At 37.4% G+C, this 18,270-nt stretch overlaps 1 protein-coding gene across 1 annotated transcript in view; it reads right to left on the reverse strand.

The window, feature by feature from the left end:
* Positions 1 to 18,270, reverse strand: part of LOC131036460 (uncharacterized) — a 59,581-nt gene that overhangs the window by 7,658 nt on the left and 33,653 nt on the right. The window contains exons 2-6 of the mRNA XM_057968354.2: positions 5,323 to 5,486; positions 5,061 to 5,162; positions 4,060 to 4,116; positions 711 to 791; positions 474 to 508 (exon numbers count right to left, since the gene is read on the reverse strand). Of these exons, the coding sequence (XP_057824337.1) occupies positions 474 to 508; positions 711 to 791; positions 4,060 to 4,116; positions 5,061 to 5,162; positions 5,323 to 5,486 (439 nt within the window). The remainder of the gene's footprint in view (positions 1 to 473; positions 509 to 710; positions 792 to 4,059; positions 4,117 to 5,060; positions 5,163 to 5,322; positions 5,487 to 18,270) is intronic.

Here is an 18,270-nt window from a genome sequence, read left to right on the forward strand (position 1 = left end):
CGTTTCTTTGCTTATAAGTCACCCTTGTCTCCCTATTCTCAACAATGGAGAATCATGTCAAAATTGTTACTTTTACAGCCCATAGAACATGTATGAGGATTGGTATGGTCACTGTGTATTAACCACCTAACCAAACCTTGGAGCTCATTTAATATGATTGGAGATTGAACTTACATGAAATTTCCTAGGATTTAATTTTATACCCAAGGTATACCGTGGGCAAATCTTTTCAATGATGAACAAAAATTAAGCTTGCACACTTCACTTATGCTTGTTAACCACTTATAATAGAGGATAAATGCTAAAACCCTTGAAAGAGCTTATCTTTACTTTCAACTAAATTTACGACCCCAAAATGAAATCCTATCCCATACAGAAGAACTTTTTCCTTGATAATAATTTATTATATATAAAAAGACATCTCTGTACAAACATTGACCATATCGTTGAGATAAAGCATTACATATTTTCACCTTGCAACAGCTCCAGCTGCATAACTCAAAGCAACCTGACTCAAGGAACATCAATTACACGTGAAATAAGTAATTAAAAAATGCATACACAAGTATACGTGTAGACTCATTAACATTCTGAAGTAATAAATCTTTTACTTCTTTGGAAGCTCTACTTGAGATATATTACTGCTAGAAAATAAAACCAATTCTACACTCAGAAATAACTGAGAGAACTGATTCCCAAAAATTTTGCACCTGGGGTGAGAAAACAAAGTAGCAATAACCAGTGCATGCTGCTCCAATGCCTGCTGTGATAAGGAAAAGTTCTCTCTTCAACTGAGGAAAAGATGTCAAATATATAATCAGTAGACATGCTCATGATCTACAGGATGATATCATTTAGCCAAATTAAAGAATTAGAAGGGACTACTACTTTATGAAGCAAGCAATAATTTTTTTGGTAAAATATAGCATAGTCTATAACTCAGAAAATCAGACTCCCTATTTACAGAAAAAGCTAAACATGACGAGTGAAATGTATATAACGTTTAGAGAGTTTTCTTACAATTTGCAAACTGGTGATTAGAGGTTAGAAAGCAAGAGTTTTTTAAGTTTTTAAAGTCGACTTACGAACATGTGGTAAAAATACATTTAATTAGCAAATAAAGGGAAAACACAAAACTATCCTGCAAAAGGAGGAAGATTTCATTTTTCAAAAGCATATAAAGTATTTCAAAACTAGAGCTTACAAAAGAAAAAACATATCTTTAATCTTGAAGAATGATAGAAATTGATCCCAAATTATAGGTTCAGATCTCACAAAGATGTAGAAAAATGGCTGATTCAACACATATTCACAAGAGGAAGTGTCATATATTATAGGTTCATATCTCACAAAAGATGCAGAATAAAGTTGGAAAGAAATGTCATAGCAGAGATTGACAATAAGGAAAGGTTGGCAATGGTGGAATAGATTGATGATGAGGAAAGAGTAGCAGAGATTGATGATTAAGACACGGTACCAGAGGTTGACAATGAGGAAAGGATTACCGAGGTTGATGATAAGTGTAGGGTTGCAGAGGTTGACAATGAGGAAGCGGAATGTGAGGTTGAAGACAAGGAAAGAGTAGCAGAGGTTGAGGAAAGAGTACAAGAGCTTGACTATGAGGAGAGGGTTGCCGGGATTGACGAAGAAGAAAGAGTAGCAGAGATTGAGGAAAGGGTAGCAGAGGTTGATGATGAGGAGAGGATAGCAGAGGTCGAGGAAAAGGTAGCAGAGGCTGCTGCTGAGAAAAGTTTGACATACATAGCAGATGACAAATAAATTGTGTCCATGATTGGTGAGAATTTGAGGAGCACAGAGCAAGAAGAGACAGCCCTGCCGGAGGCTGCAACATCAGCACAGAGGAGCTAGGGCTCTTTTCAGAGGGAACTCTGAGACTTGGCATCCCCTAGTAAAGAATACCTCAGAGAATTGATAGTGGATTGAAATAATATTTCCATCCTGATGATGAATCACAGAAGGTGATCCGAAACATTGATGCAGAAAATCTTTACACAATCTAATCCAGAAGCATCTGCGTTAATAATATTTCCATCTTACTTCCACAAGTGAATAGAGAATTTGAATGTATAAGATAAATTGCCTGCCAATAAAGTGCTGTGATTATTTGCATTTATGTAATGCTTGATGTTAAGGATTGTTGAATAAAGAGATTTTGTGTTTTTTTTTTAAGCTTAAAATGTTAAAAACTGTGTGCACGTTTATCCCAACATATATGAAATCTTGTCTTATAGGCATTACAAGGCCTTTGTTTCTTATAGTGAATATCAGTCATATCAGTCGTATCAGCTTTATGGCTGCATCAAGTATCATGTGTAAGTTGAATTTTATAATATACTTAAAGAATTCAGGTCTATTTTGAGGCAGGATGATAGAGGAGTAGGTCTCACAATCTAACTGGAGTGTTGATCAAAATTTTGCCTTGTAATTTCTCTTTCATGTATTAATTTTAATTTTTTTTGTTGCTTTCAAGTTTCTACCATGGCAGATGTCAGTGGTCAATAAAATGATAAATATTAAAAATCATAGAAGGTACTCCTAACCACCAATAGCCATAAGCAGTGTTTGTCTGAGTTTCTGGCACAAAAGAATGCGGCGACTGCAAAATCTTCCCAGAACTTGAGGATGGCAATTAAAATAATATATTAAAAATCAATCTTTGAAATTTTTTAATACAAATAAATTACAGAATAAAAGCAAATTTTAAAAAATCAGTTTTTCAAGTATGAAAGTAGGTATGTGAATTGAGACGGCAGCAATAATGCTTTATGTCTTGTGAATTCATATAAGTTGACATCAAAACACAGCATCTAGATGCAACAATGAAGCATTTAGGTAGCACTACGAAGATTATTGGTAATGTCCTTCTCGTCAGAAATTTCCATCAAGATACATAGCTATGATAAATGCCATATGTGATTCTAGGTAGTGTTTGTTATCAGATAGCTTTAACAGCATGGTGAATTCAACCAGCTCTGCAGAACCCTCCACAATTATTGGCATTAAATTCTATTCATCGTTCATTAAGGCTCCTTGTTGGTGTAAATAATTATTCATCTTGGATATTTCTACACCTTACTTAAGTTTACTTAGGATAATGCATTTCATAGTAGTTTGGATATGAGACACTTGGGTGTTTGTGCCACATTGGGATAGTGTGTGTAGGAGAATTTCCACCTTTTATGGTGTTGATCTTGTTACTATTCTATCATATCCACTTATTGTGGAGTGATAATTCCACCTTCCGTGGGTGATCCACCTCATGTGGAATATTTTATTGTTTCTCCTACCTACCACACCTATTTCCTACCTACCCTTGTTTTTTATTGAGCCACATGTCATGTTTGTGTGCTCACATATCCATATTGCCTTGCCTATATAAGCAGGCTCATCTACATTGTATGTAACTATTGAACAACGATTGATGATCCAGTTGATCACATTTTGCATCTTGATAGAATACAGTTTATTCCTATCATCTATTTTGTTCTCTCTTATTTGTGCTTTCCATTGCCTCTAGATCTTGGCAAAATCTCACATTCCTTATATATTCCTAGGTGATGAAGTCCATGGCAAACAGATTTCTTATTCTAACAATCTTAGTGGAAGGATAATTCATACAGAATTCCTATTAGGCTATTGCTAGATTAAAAATTACTGTACTGGCAGTCCTAGTCAACCCCGAGAATTCTGAATATTAACTTAAGAAACAGAAAACAAGACTTCAATCCACATGCCTAAATTCATACTTGGAAAATCAATTTTTTGTTTATTATTAATAACCTTTAAAATCTTTTTTTTTTAAACTGTATTTCTTTTAAGGACCTTTTTCCTGTTTTTTCTTTGTTAGGACATTCCCTAGCCATTTCAGAGATGCCTTGGCATCCCTTTAAAAACCAAAAGAAGAGGAAGTCCCCAAAACTTCAAAACAAAAACAAAAGAAGAACAAAATAGTGCAAGAATAATTCCTTGCAGCATTGTTCATAGATGCATTTTCTCTGTATACAAGAAGAGTTATGCAAGTGAATCAACAATTCTTACAGCCTCATACTCCAGAAGGCCAATCCTCCTCCTGTTTTCTCTGTCTGTCTTCCATTCCTGCAACAATGAAAATAATATCATTTCAAATATCTTTAAACTACTGTGGGTACTCGAAACACCAATAATTGTGAATATTCAAGTATCTTTAAATATCTCACAATGGGTACTACATGCTATGATTTTTTTTTATTTTAACGGATAACATAATGTTTAAGAAACAATCTCATAGTTTCCATAATTCTTAAAGCACTCAACTATACAGTTATATCAATTGCAAGTTCACTTCAATGTGTGTTCCTTTCATATCCAGGATGATTTGACATCAACCTGGTAATCCTTTCCAGAAATGGGAAACAAATTATAGGACAAATAAAAAATGCCATTTAAAATAACTAGAAGAATGATCTAGACTGATATAGCGATTCAGGTGTATCTGAGAAAAATAGTATTATTTTAATCAGAGAGTAAGTGCTCAACACTATCTAAGCCATGGAACATAGTTATACATCATCCTCAGAGCCTTAGGAAATACATGAACAATATCCAACCCCTATCAGATTATATAGCATCTACATATGAAAGTGCTTCCTTGTAGAAATTGATACCTTAGGTAAGATAATTGTATTTGTGGCAAGAGTCTAAAAAATTTTGGGGATTCTTTTCAATCATCTCCTTCTTTCTTCTGCCTAGGATCTAAACAAGCACCATTATGCCGTAAAAATAGAAAGGGAATCTATGAATAAGAGAAGAAGTGAATTAATAGGGGCCAAGCAAAAGAAAAAGAAAGATAGGCATCAATTTTTCAACCCTGCTGCTATTCTCACAATGGAAACAAATTTATAATATCAAAAAGTATAAAGGAGAAAGGGAAAGTGCCTCCCACTCTTCAAATGGCACCATAAGAAATGTCAGAGACCGTGAGAGTGATTAACTGCGTGTGTGTGTGTGTGTGTGTGTGTGTGTGTGTGTGAGAGAGAGAGAGAGAGAGAGAGAGAATTTACAGTTTTTAAGTAAATTTCATTTACTGGGGCTTCATCATTTCCCGAAACCCAACTTTTGGTACGGCTTAGCTTCAAGAAGCCTCCACTTTCCTTTTCCGATATCTGAAATTGCTCACATAAAAAAAAGTTAATCAACAACTGTTCCATGCAAAATGCACTGCTGCAGGTTCTAAAAATTTGTATAATTAAGATACAAGAAAATATTTGACTTATGAATAGAAAGAATTCCATTTGTTTTTCAACTCAATGAATGCTATCATACCTTTTGAGGTTGAACATTTTCATTCACTTTTTCTATTTGTTGCTTATCTACTTCTAAGACTTCCTTTGTCCAGAATTTATCCGAAGTTTTGGTGATAAAATCTCCTTCTAACTGCCGCTCTTTCAAAAATAATTTAAACAGATCTTTTGCTGAGAGCTCATTATCTGCTCTGTGCCATGTCAGAAAGTCTTGTCAACTTATATAATTTGAGATAAAGCTCTTCAATATGAAACTGAAATATTTAAAACATATCTTTACAATGAATATTCTGATAGTAGCCTCTATAGTTCACAAAAAAATCACCTGATCTCATGCTGAAGCAGTTAAGCTATCTTTTTCTTATTTCTTTATCACACAATCACTGATTTATTCGACTGTTTCAATAAATTCTAGTGCCCTCACAAAAATAGTCATGTTTTTCCATTCCCTACTAGTCAAGAAACAAAATATATCCAAATGGATAACAGAAGGAAAAATTCGAGTGAAAATTACTGAAAAGCAACCTTAGTAATTATTATCCAAATAAGTCCTTTGTCAAAGTAAGTGGGCTTTGAAAAGTGAAACAAACCTTTCGTTCTAAATGCAAGCAACAGATTCTGGAGATATTCTTACTAAAAAAATTATAAATTACCTCAATTTTCATTCGATATTGAAGTTTTTATTTCACAGGAATACCATTTACCAAAAACCATGATAGCAAATGCTTAAAAGAAATTGCTTGGAGAAACATAGAAGTGGGAGTGAGAGTGCAAGAAATTTGTTAGAGGAATAGAAAATCAAGAATATTAGGGTTGACGAGTAGCTCAAAGTAAAATTTTCAATTACTTATAAATCTACATACCACATTTAAATATTTAACTTACTACAAACTACATGAGGTTTAATGTACATTTTGCAAAATATTAAGATTGCACTCAACTGCATTTTCTACCTGTATGAGATGAAGAGAGAGTCTGATGTGTGGTTTCCATAGCAAATGTGACCCTGAATGTTGGTTGACAATTTAAGGACTACTGAGATTGTAGTCCAAGCTGAAGTTCTTAAGCCTTTGTTCGAGAGATTGCATTATCTTCCTTGCTTTAATAAAATTCGTAAACCAATTTCAAAGATGTCGATTTCATACATAGAAGATTTAACACATTGTAAAGAATAAATGTATTAAAGATAACATAAACCTCTTTAGGTATTGGAGAGCTGGAGATTTACAAGAAGAATTGGACTGGGTTTGATTTTCATTGTTTGGCAAAGTAAGTTGCTTCTACAAATCTTTACTCACTTGTTGACATTTGATTGGACAATCAATTTAACAGTGATGATTCTAGAAAAAAGGCCATCATAACCTATGGACAAAATTGGAGTTCCTCAGGGATATCCTTATTACAAATAAGGCCGTTTTGGGTCTTGTTCAAAGACTTTATTAGAAAGTGGTTGTTATGTACCTAGGTCCATCATATTATGTAACATGATGTATATGGGGTTATGGAATAGTTAACATGCATTGTGCATGACCCTTCATTAAGTATATTAGGCCAAATGAATAATTTCCATTTTAAGACACATTGGGTCAAATGGGTAAATTGTGTTAAAGGTTTTGTACCCCCGATGTTGTTAGATTGAAGATTATATATATGGGACTCATATCATTGCATTGGCAAGATAAAATTGTATTGGGTTCAATTCTCATGGCGAGAGACGTTATATTGGATTCCTCCTTAAGGATTGTTGTATGGTATAAAGGTATTCTCCCCTTGGAAGGTATTGAATATCAGGGTAATTGGCACTTCCCGAAATTCTCTATTGAGTGTTTCTATTAAACCTAATTATGTTTTAATTATTAAACGTTTTATTCATTACATTTCATATCAAATTGACAATATGGGCAAGTGTGAGAACCTTTTACTGCTAGGAATCATTTTGTTGAATTTTTAGAAAACAAAAACACTTTATCTTGTGATGCAAATTCTATATCAGTTGTACATCAAATTGGACTAATTCTAGCACCATCAATGGAATAACTTTGCATAACTAAACAGTATTCAAGGATATTCTATGTTACCCCAAGTTTTCAGGACAAGGAGACTAGGGGATGGGTTTCCAAGACGGACTTTTTTTGGCCATCTTTAGGAGACGGCTATATAGAAAGTATGAAAATTTTAAAATATATAGGGATATTTCAAATATTCATATGATAACATTGATAAATCATTCATCATATACATTATACATAGCAAATGAGTTGAAGTGAGAGTTCAAATGAGAGTTGAAGTTCATAAATTCATATTACATATACATGATGTAACTTAATAGTTAATACATGAGGGGATGTCCCATTTCGTACCCCCATCCCCAGGAAGTTTCCGTTTCCGGGATGGCCTAGTTTTACCCAAGAAATGCCTCCCCATGTAACACTAAGGATATTTGACCTTAAAAAATTGTTATTTTGGAACTATCCTTTTGCTTGTCTCAACCCATGTCATGCATTGCAATGTAATTTTCTTATCACAAAGGACCCAATTTGCTCACATCTGCAAAGCTTGATTGAAAATTTTGAAGAAATTATGTCCTATAAAATTTTCCTTCTAAATGTGTTTCAAAACTTAAAAAGAAAAAGATAAAATCACTAAATATAAAATATGTTAATCCAAGTAACCAAATTGAATGCCCCTTTTAGCAACTTGGAGGACAATTACAGGTCTACATGCTTATTTTCCCACTTAGATTTTTTTTGGGGAAAGAAAAGCCTAAATGCAAGATCTCTTTTTGCATAAAATATTAAAACCGTAAGCTCTATTTTGTGTTGTGGAAACGGCAATGATATATATGGTAGGAAGTGATCACCCAAGAAAAAAGTTAAAATGGAGTTTTGTTGCGGTAGATATTCAAGAGGTATGTTATTATTTGAATTTCCAAGAAGCTAAGGTTTGGTGGAAAAACTTTGATGGGCCTCTTGGAGAGGAGTGGAGAGGCATTCAACGTTAAATGGAAACAAAATAAGATGAAGAAGAACAAAAAAATAAAGAGGAAAACTACCCTTAGATCAAGAGAAGCAAGAAAGATGTCCAAGTGTTTTGCTCCCCATGAATGATGCTTCAATATTGCATGTTCAAAGATGCATTCAAAAGAAGAATGTCATTGGCTCCATAAGTCCTAGCAGTAATCATAATTGTAATTTTATACCCTAGGTTTGTTAATCAGATTTATATCCTTTAATTATGCCCTAGATTGTAATCAGATTTGTAGCATTTTAATAAGTCATCATTCAGTAAAAAATCAAAAATGAAGGAAGTAGATCAGAGACAAACACAAATACCCTGGGAAAACCTCCAAGGAGGAAAAACCCAGCATTAAAGACCCTTAGGTCAGATTATATATTCTCTTGACAGCAAAAGTACAATACTTAGCTTCCTTTACAAATCTGAATCCTTCATGAATGACAGATCTGCACTTCTTCAAGTCTGCACCAAAATTGCCTTTGTCCTCTAGAACTAGATCGCATAAGTTTGGACAATTTCGCACCCTCAAGAGTAAGTTCGCACTTCTTCAGGCAGAGCTAATTCGCTGGAAAAATGAATGAGTGATAATGACTTGCAAAGTGTCTTTTATTTATATGCATCTTTAACATGATTATTGCAAGTCGGCCTCCTTTAATTTTGGCGCCAATATTTGTTGTAGCGTGGGGTCTTAGGATAGGGCTGGGTTTAACCTTGGGGCACGTTACCCTTTAGGATAGGGCCCAGTCCTAAGTGGGTTCGGATGTTGCCTTGAGGCAATCCGAACCCATACATTATCCTAGTTACAAACAACACTCCCTCTTAACTAGGGAAGAAGAGAATACATAATCTGAACCTTTAGAGTTCCATCTAGCACACAAGCATAGAGTGGATCTAGCAGACAAGCATAGAATTACATCTTCCACCTAGCACACAAGCATAGGATGGTTCTAGCACACAAGCACAGAAAGTGTAATACACAAGTGGGTCTTTACATAATTACAATTATCCATCTAGCACACAAGCATAGATTGGACATAATTCATTCTTGCACACAAGCAAAGAATGATTCAAAGTGCTGCAGATAGAGTCACTGAGATTGAAGCTCCCTCCCAATCAGGGTTCCGTTTTCCACAACACTGTTGACGTGTATTTTGTACACTATCAAACACAGAATAAAATACCCAAGGGTACCTTATCCTCTCTTGAATAAAGTCTCTGATTGCTGAAGATGTCGCAAAAAAGGATCAATCAGGGTGACTCCAATGTTCTTTTATGTAGGGTCTCTACGTGTGGATAAGCACCAGTGGTCGTTGTGATTGCTGTTTCATCAAGGGGCCTTACGTCTTCCGAGCTGCAGGAACAAGATTTCTCTAAACTAACAAGTTCTCAAAAAGATCAAAAGGTAGAGTTTGCAAGGGATAAATTCTAATCTAATCCTAAGAATGACTCAATGTAGGCTGGACTTGGTAAGATTCTACCAACTTCAATATTGCCATGAAATAACAACTCCAACTGAAATTGATGCGATCTTCTAAGGTAACAAATGATCTTTCAATTCATCAAGGACCATGGACACTACCACAAAGGCACATATCAAAGCTCAATGACGATTGAAGGTTTAAGTAATTCAAGTCTCTCCAGTTGACCACACAAGGCGTTCCTACAATCAGTAAGAAGCTAGTGGTTTGGAACGTGAACCTCACCAAAGATCAAGCCCAACACTTAGTCCTTCAAACTTAAATACTACTTCGATTGAGAATGATTCAAGAAAACAAACAACCATGAAGATAGCCACAAGAATTGCAATAAAACACCATAACTTCAATATTTTATTGATCTCAAAGCCAAAATAGACAACAATTGCTTGAAATTCCTTCTTCAAAGCTCAATCTTGCTACAAATACTTTTCTTCTCTCAAAAGCTCTAAACTTCTAACTATTTCTTATTGCTCTCTCTTTCTAATTTCTAATGACAAAATGAAAAGGAGTGAGGGTATATATAGTATCCTCAATTACAATGAACGGCTCAAATCAAAAGAAGATCAATGGCCAAGATTATGACACCTAAACCCTAATTAGGGTTTATTACAAATAGTCCCCTTTTTATTGAACAATATTAAATGCATAGCCAAATATTTAATTTGGCACAAAAATCTAGGAGACATAGACCAATGACAATTAAGGTGCCACATCATCTATAACAACCTTTCTTCTAGAATCTTATTTCCTTTCCAATGCTCCTTCTTAGCATATGCAGTGAATCTAGACACGATTCCTTCGATCTCAGCAATTGGAATCTCGGGAAGATTCCTCATTCGTTCCTCCAAGTGGATGACCTGATCGAAAGCCTTGAGAAGAGCCGCGTCCCATCTAGGTTCAAGTTCTTTGATTTTCTCAATCAGGAGCATGGTAGCAAACATTCGATCTCGTTGCTCATCTGTAATAACATTCTCATCTTTGCAAAAGATGACCTTGACTCTTTCTTCTAATTCTTGCAAATCCACATCTGTCTCAACTTCGATCCTTCTGCCAAGAATAGTACATAATACTTCAAACACCTTGTCCTGGATCGGATGGATAATCTCTTCAACTTGATTGCATTTGTTACTGATGTCCTCAAAAAGAACTTCCTTCATCTGGAGTAAAGTTGACCATTGGAGTAAAATATGAGGTCCTCCATCCATTATCTTTTCTAGTGCTAGGATCTTCCTTGATGTTTGTCTGATTACTTGCAGGACAGGAATGATAACATCCTTGGTATGAGCGAAAGCAGCTACCGTTATCATTAGGTTGTGGATGATCTCAAGAACCTGGATAGCTCTATGAATGGTCTGCATCATTCTTGTTGCAAATTCAATGGCAACTGTATGAGATTTGTCAATCCAAGAACTCATGAGCTAGACCAAACTCTTGACTCTTTCTGCCTCACCAACTGATTCAATGGGAAGTGCCTGTACAGGAGATACTGCTGGATCCTGACGTCCTAAAGGCTGATTGAGATGGCTAAAGTAGCCTCTCCATGCACCAACCTCTCTCTCAAGCTTTCTATTCTTTTCCATTTCTTCTCTAAGTTTATCTTTCAGTGCCTCAAACGAATCGGTTGCCTCATCCAGTGTCTGTTCGGCTGTGAGTGGACCGAGCTCAAATGTCTCTACATCATATTCCTCTGCAAGGATTTCACCTTCATACTTGTCTACTGCCGGTGTAGCTATCTGCAATTTCCTGGATCCTGTCTCATCTCTGATCATCTTGGACATCTTAGTGGCTTTCCTCTTTTCTGTCACTTCCTGAGAATGTCCAACAAGGCTTTCTAAATCAATCACATTATCTTCGTCCTCAATCACAATCACCCTTGTTAGTCTCTCCTTCAACCAATCTGGAATGGCTGACCTCGTCTCCCTAACTTGTATCTCTTTAGGCAATGTCTCTTCTTCTCGGAGGGGAGATGTCACTTCGTCATCATTCTTGTCTTCATGTAGCTCATTGACTTGGAGAGATCGACTTGATGAACGTTGAGGTGCCTGTCCTTCTTCATGTTTATCGTTTTGTACCATTGATTCCATAGATTCCTCCATTTCAAGTGTCCTCTTCTCTTGTCGAGAAGATGTGCTGGATGAACGATCTCGATTGGCCTCTTGCTTCTTCTTGGAGGATTCCCTTTTCTCAGGTCTCTCTTTCCTCTTCGAGCCTCTAGGATGAGGATTGCCTTCACTTGCGCTTCGAAGGTTGCCTTCACTCATGCTTCTGGGATGAGGATTACCTTCACTTACACTTGCTCCTCCTTCTCCTAGTCTTTCCTCCAAAGTAAAAGTCATAGATATGTTCTGTTCTCTCAACTTTTGATGTTGCACATCAACCCATCTGCGAGTACAAGACAAAACTGGAGCCATCAAAGCATCTAGATCCAAAATCTCAGGTTCATTCCAATCTATCCTCACTGCTTTGTTTTCTCGGTCATATGATGATTGGAGATGTCTGCCATTGTCCTGAGCTTGGTCGGCCACTCTGTAAATCTTGCATTTCCTGATGAAGTCTAAAGGCAATCTGGAATGCATCTTTCTTTTCACTTCAAAATCATCTGAGAGGTTCATCCAAAAGTCTTCCACCTGAGGTTCATGTTTGTATTTCCTACCGACTGTCTCCTCTATATACCTATAAGGATCAAAACTCTCTCTCAAGGCAAAGAATGAAAATGAATATAAGGCCAACTCCTTCTCTGCATCATCCATGGCTGGAACATTAGGGCATACCTCAACTGAATTTCCTAGTATGATAGGCACAGGAACTCCATTTCCATGCCGGTGTCTGAATGCCTTCGCATAAGCTGCCAACTGTCTAGTTACCTCAAGTAACACTATTCTGTCTGTCGGATATCTCGGCAACATGTAGGGAGGTGAAGGACATCCATGAACTCTAATATAAGTAAATTTCTGAAATTGGATGAACCAAGCACCATACCTCTTTACAAGCTCTTGTGCATCTTGAGATAGCCGATTGTGAATCCCACCTTGCAATGTCCTGGTGATGTTCATCGTGAAGGTATCATTGACTAACTTGTAGTCACTTCCTGGTGGATGATGCAAATGAACATAGGAATCACAAACTCTGACTTCCCCGGGCCCTCTTCCGATCACTCCTCTGTGAGGTAGTCCTGCATATTCAAAACTCCTGATCAAGGCATATATGACTTATGAACTCATGTGGAAGGACTTGGTAGCCTTCAATCTTCTTAACTGCACGTCCAAGCAATGGCTAATCATTCTAGCCCAATGAATTGTTCCTTTTCCTTGAACTATCACTTGGATGAAGTAGAACATCCACTTCTCAAAATAGAAGGCTTGAGGAGCTCCTGTGACTCGGTTGAGCAATGTTATCAAATCTCTATACTCCTCCTAGAAGTCGATCCTATGTGGTGTGTTTGGAATCTTGCTCAGGCGAGGACGACTCTTGAGTAACCAATTCTTGTTGATGATGCTCAAGCAAGTGTCTGGATCATCTTCGTACATGGACCTGCTTCCTTCTAAGCTTTTGTAAATCATATCTCTGTGCTCCGGAAGATGGAGAGCCTCACTTATAGCCTCCTCTGAAAGGTAAGCCAAAGTGTTTCCTTCTTTGGACACGATTGATCTGGATTGTGGGTCATAATGGCGAGCACACTCGATCATCAGTTCATGGCACTGGATTGCTGGAGGGAAGCCGGCCACCTTAAGAATGCCACTTTCAATTATTCTCCTTGCGACAGGTGATGGCTTGCCAATGTAAGGGACCTCTCAAAACTTCTTCACACTGAAGTTTCCCAAGTTGGTATCTCCAATGTTGCTCCACTTCGACACGATCTTGGTCTCCATTTCTTCATTCCTTTGATCTTCCTTCATGAGGGTTGGACGACTGGTGGATGCTCCTGCCTTTGGGGTCGCCATCTCGACACCTACACAACATTTCATAATGAGCAATAGATTTTGCAATGTAGAAATATAGACTAGACTAAAGTTTGAATTTAGGAAACTTCATGATACATCCTCGAATTATCATTTCCTAGATATAACGATGCAATTTGGAATTCAAGATTCAAAATTCAAAAATTCAAGATTGAGGCTAGGATGATTCAAAATTCAAAATTTGGACAAGGGAGATCTTGCCATACCTCTCTTGAGAACTAACTCTAAAAAAGATGCAAAATTAGGAAATTCGCTAGGCAAAATGAAGATCGAAGTCTTCTAGCAAGTGCGCCTCCTTCTCAACTTCGTCACCCTTTGGGGTCTTCAACGCTTTAAGGAAAATTCGCTCCAACTCTAGCCTTCAACTCGCACTCCTTCTTGGATTGAAATTTCGCTCCTCTCCTTGGATCAAAATTCGCACTTCTATTGCTTCTTCAAAATCGCACTTGGGCAAATGATTGAATGATGGATTAACATGCTCAACACACCCCTCTATATAGGCGCTCATCTTGATAATTGCCCCTAGGCCGACTTGGAAAATAGGGCCAATAATAAACAAAAATTAAATAAAAAGGAGGCCGACCTTAATAAAATATTTAAAATAAAACCCCAAGCGCTCTCTTTTTTATTTAATTTAATAATTAATTAATTAAATGCCTTTGCAATTAAATTTCAATTTTTTTAAAAGGCTTAATTAATTATTAAATGCCTTATGCGAACTTATTAAATGCCCATTTTAATTTAAAAATTTCAAATTTTAGCGAACTTGGCATTTTAATGTAATTCGAAAATATTGGCGCCTAAGCATGGGAGGAATAAGGGACACTAACCACATCACTCTGGTCCCTGGGAGAGGGATAGGAGCGCCCATGCATTTTAACCTTGTATTTCTTGTTTTTTACGTTCAAAGTCCCACCTTGGACATCCAAAATAGCATTTTAATTGGGAATCTTGAGCTTAATTCGTCCCTTTTGTGGAAGGAGTGTGCCTTAAAGTACTTTCGCCCTGGTCCCTTGGTGAGGGACAGGAGCAAACTTGTCTTTTATCCTTGACCCTTGTCTCTTTAATTGCCAATTCATGTTGCAAGGCAAGTGATGATTTCATCCATCCATTCTGTACATGCTTAACTTGTCCTTGGCAAGGCAAACTTGATATTCTGCAGATTTTCGCCCCGGTCCCTTGGTGAGGGACAGGAGCGAACCTTACATTTTTGCCTTTGGTCTTTGTCTCTTTAATTGCCAAATCGAGTTGTGAGGTAGGCAATGATCATCCTTGTTCGTTCTAGGCATGTTCAACTTGCTTTCCAAGACAAAAAATGACCCTCATTATTTTCGCCCTGGTCCTCCAATGAAGGACAGGAGCGATTTTTGCTCTTGGGCTTAAAATTGTCAACTCTTGAGGTTAATTCCTTGTTCATCGTCCTTCCTAAAGACATTTTGGACCTTGCAAGACTTCGCCTTGACGTGATTTTGGAAGGAAATGACTGATTCTATAGAAATCGCCCTGGTCCTCCAGTGAAGGACAGGAGCGATTTTGCATTTATGGCACAAATCCTTAATCATATCAACATCAAATTGTCTTCAAGGCGTAAAACATTGCTCCTTATTCCTTCTTGAGTCTTGCAAACGATATTGGCACTCTAAAATTAGGCACACTTGAAGATTTCGCTCTAGTCCCTGGGAGAGGGACAGGAGCGCCTTAGCCAATTTGAGCAAGTTTTGTGGTCTTTTGCAACTTCGTTCTTCTTAGAGGCATTCCAAATATCATCTTGACCTTGTTTCTTCACTTGGACTCGTTTAAATTCGGAGGGGGAGGCTGGATAACCCATATTTCGCCCTGGTCCCTTGGAGAGGGACAGGAGCGATTTTGCATTTATAAGCTCACTTGTGTTTCGCCAACTTTCAAAATTATCTTCAACGGGGTGATCACGCCTTCCTTCCTTCATGTCAAACTTGAAACTCGCCTTTCCTTTGCCACAAACTCGCCTTTTGAGAAAATCGCTCTGGTCCCTGGGTGAGGGACAGGAGCTTTCTTTGAAAATCGCTCTGGTCCCTGAGAGAGGGACAGGAGCGCCTAGGCAATTTTGGGTTGATTTTCTCCATCGTGGTCCATTCAAGTTATATTCAACGGATAAAACACACTTTCCTTGTTCTTCTCAAATCGCGAAATCATTCAAATCTTGCAAGGATAAGGCGAACTTGGAATTCAAGCTCCGGTCCTTCAGTGAGGGACAAGAGCAATTTTGTAAACCTAAGCTTATCCATCATTTGTTAGTCTTCCAAATTATATCCAATGGATAAATCATGCTTTCCTTGGTCTCTTTAAATCATAAAAATCGTCTTCATCCTGCAAGGACAGTGTAATTTTGAAGATCAAGCTCCAGTCCTTCAGTGAGGGACAGGAGCGAACTTGTCCTCAAGGTCAAATCTCCAATCTTTCATTTGCCAACGACCAAGTCTGGATACTCCTTTATGCTCATTTCATCCTTCGTCGCGTCCTTGATGTTTTAGTTCGATCAACTAAGGCCCAAAATGATCCAAATAAGCCATCTCGCCCTAGTTCTTCAGTGAGGGACGGGAGTGATTTGGTCTTAATCTTCAAAAACTTGTCATTTTGAGTCTTCAAAATCTTCAAAATCTTCAATTCACGCTCGATTGCATCCCTTGGCGATCCTGCACAAAACAAATTAAAACAAGTCAATAACCAAGATGCATAAAATATCAATTTCACCCTGGTCCCTGGGAGAGGGACAGGAGCGATTTTGCCCTTATAAGCAAAAATATCAAAAATTTAGGTCTTCAGATCACTTCATCACGCAAGGTTAGGTCGTCTCCAAGTCCAGGAATCGATTACCTTGCTTCCAAAATTTGGTCAAAATTCACCCAGACAAAATGCATAATTTAATCATCAAAATGCTATCACTTAGACCTAACTTGAATTTGCCCTTGAAATACTAGCACTTAGACTCATCCTGAGACATACTTGACCTCCTGGCAGGCTCATCCTATTTCAAAATTGCAATATACGCGAGGATGCTCAAAAATCTTTCAAAATTGGACTGGACTTCGGCTTGAAAACATCAAAAAGGAAACCCTAAGGCTTAACCCTAGTCCAGACGACTCACTCACTCACTCAAAACCCTAAAAGCAGAGAGAAGAACAGGCAAAACAAAAGCAAAAAAGAGGGGGTCCCTGTTTTAATGGGGCGATGTGTGAAATGGTCACAACAAACACCAAGTCTGTCTTTGAAGTATTCGAACTTCACTCTGGATAAAGGTTTGGTAAGGATGTCCGCAATTTGTTCATCTGTGCTAATGTACTTTAGATGAATGGCGCCTCTTTGCACCATGTCCCGAATGCAATGATAGTGTGTTTCCACATGTTTGGACCGATCATGGAATACGGGATTTACTGACATCTTTATACAGCTTTGATTATCACAATGAATGGTGGTAGGACCACTAGCTTGACCAAATAATCCAACAAGGAGCTTGCAAAGCCACACTACTTCTCTGGATGCAACAGATGCGGCAATGTACTCAGCTTCTGCAGTGCTTAATGCTACCGAAGATTGCTTTCTACATGCCCAAGAGATCACTGCAGAGCCCAATTTGAAGCAGATACCTGAAGTACTTTTCCTATCCTTGACACTTCCTGCCCAATCTAAATCTGAGTAGCCTTCCAAGAGGATTGAGGTATTAAGTGAATACTTCAGCCCATAACCAATCGTGCCACGCAAGTATCTTAGAATGTGCTTGGCAGCAACCAGGTGAACAAGTTTAGGTAAGCACATGAACTAACTGAGAGCATTCACAGCATAACAGATATCTGGCCTAGTATTGACTAGGTACATTAGGGAACCAATCAACTACCTGTACTCAGATGGATCTGCAAAATCAGAGTTAGCTACAGAAACACTTAACTTCTTTAAGTTAGATTCCATAGGAGTATGCATAGGTTTATAATCTATCATTCTAAATCTTTTCAAAATATCAATAGTATATTTTCCTTAACTTAAAAAAATTTCATTGGATCATTGCCATACTTCTAACCCTAGGAAGTAATGCATTCAACCTAAGTCCTTCATTTCAAATTCTGAGGCTAATTCCTTCTTACATCTTATGATTAATTTACTTTCACCAGTGAGAAATAAATCATCCACATACAAAACTAAAATAAGCATCTCATCATTATAAACTTTCAAGTAAATGTTAGCATCAGCATCATTTCTTGCAATATCCTAAGCTTAGTAAGTACTTATCAATTCTTTCATACCAAGCACGAGGAGCCTGTTTGAGCCCATATAAGGCTTTCTTCAACCTACAAACATGAAAATCTCTTTTATGGATTACATAACCTTCTGGTTGCTCAATATAGACTTACACCATTGAGGAAGGTCGTCTTAACGTCCATTTGATGCAACTCCCAACCTTTGGCTGCAGCAATAGCTATTATAGATCTAATAGAAGTGTAGCGTCGTAAATTGTACGCACTTGCTAGGGTGGTACAATTTCACACC

This window comes from Cryptomeria japonica, chromosome 10 (genome assembly GCF_030272615.1).
Source record: "Cryptomeria japonica chromosome 10, Sugi_1.0, whole genome shotgun sequence".
In the NCBI taxonomy this organism is placed as follows: domain Eukaryota; kingdom Viridiplantae; phylum Streptophyta; class Pinopsida; order Cupressales; family Cupressaceae; genus Cryptomeria; species Cryptomeria japonica.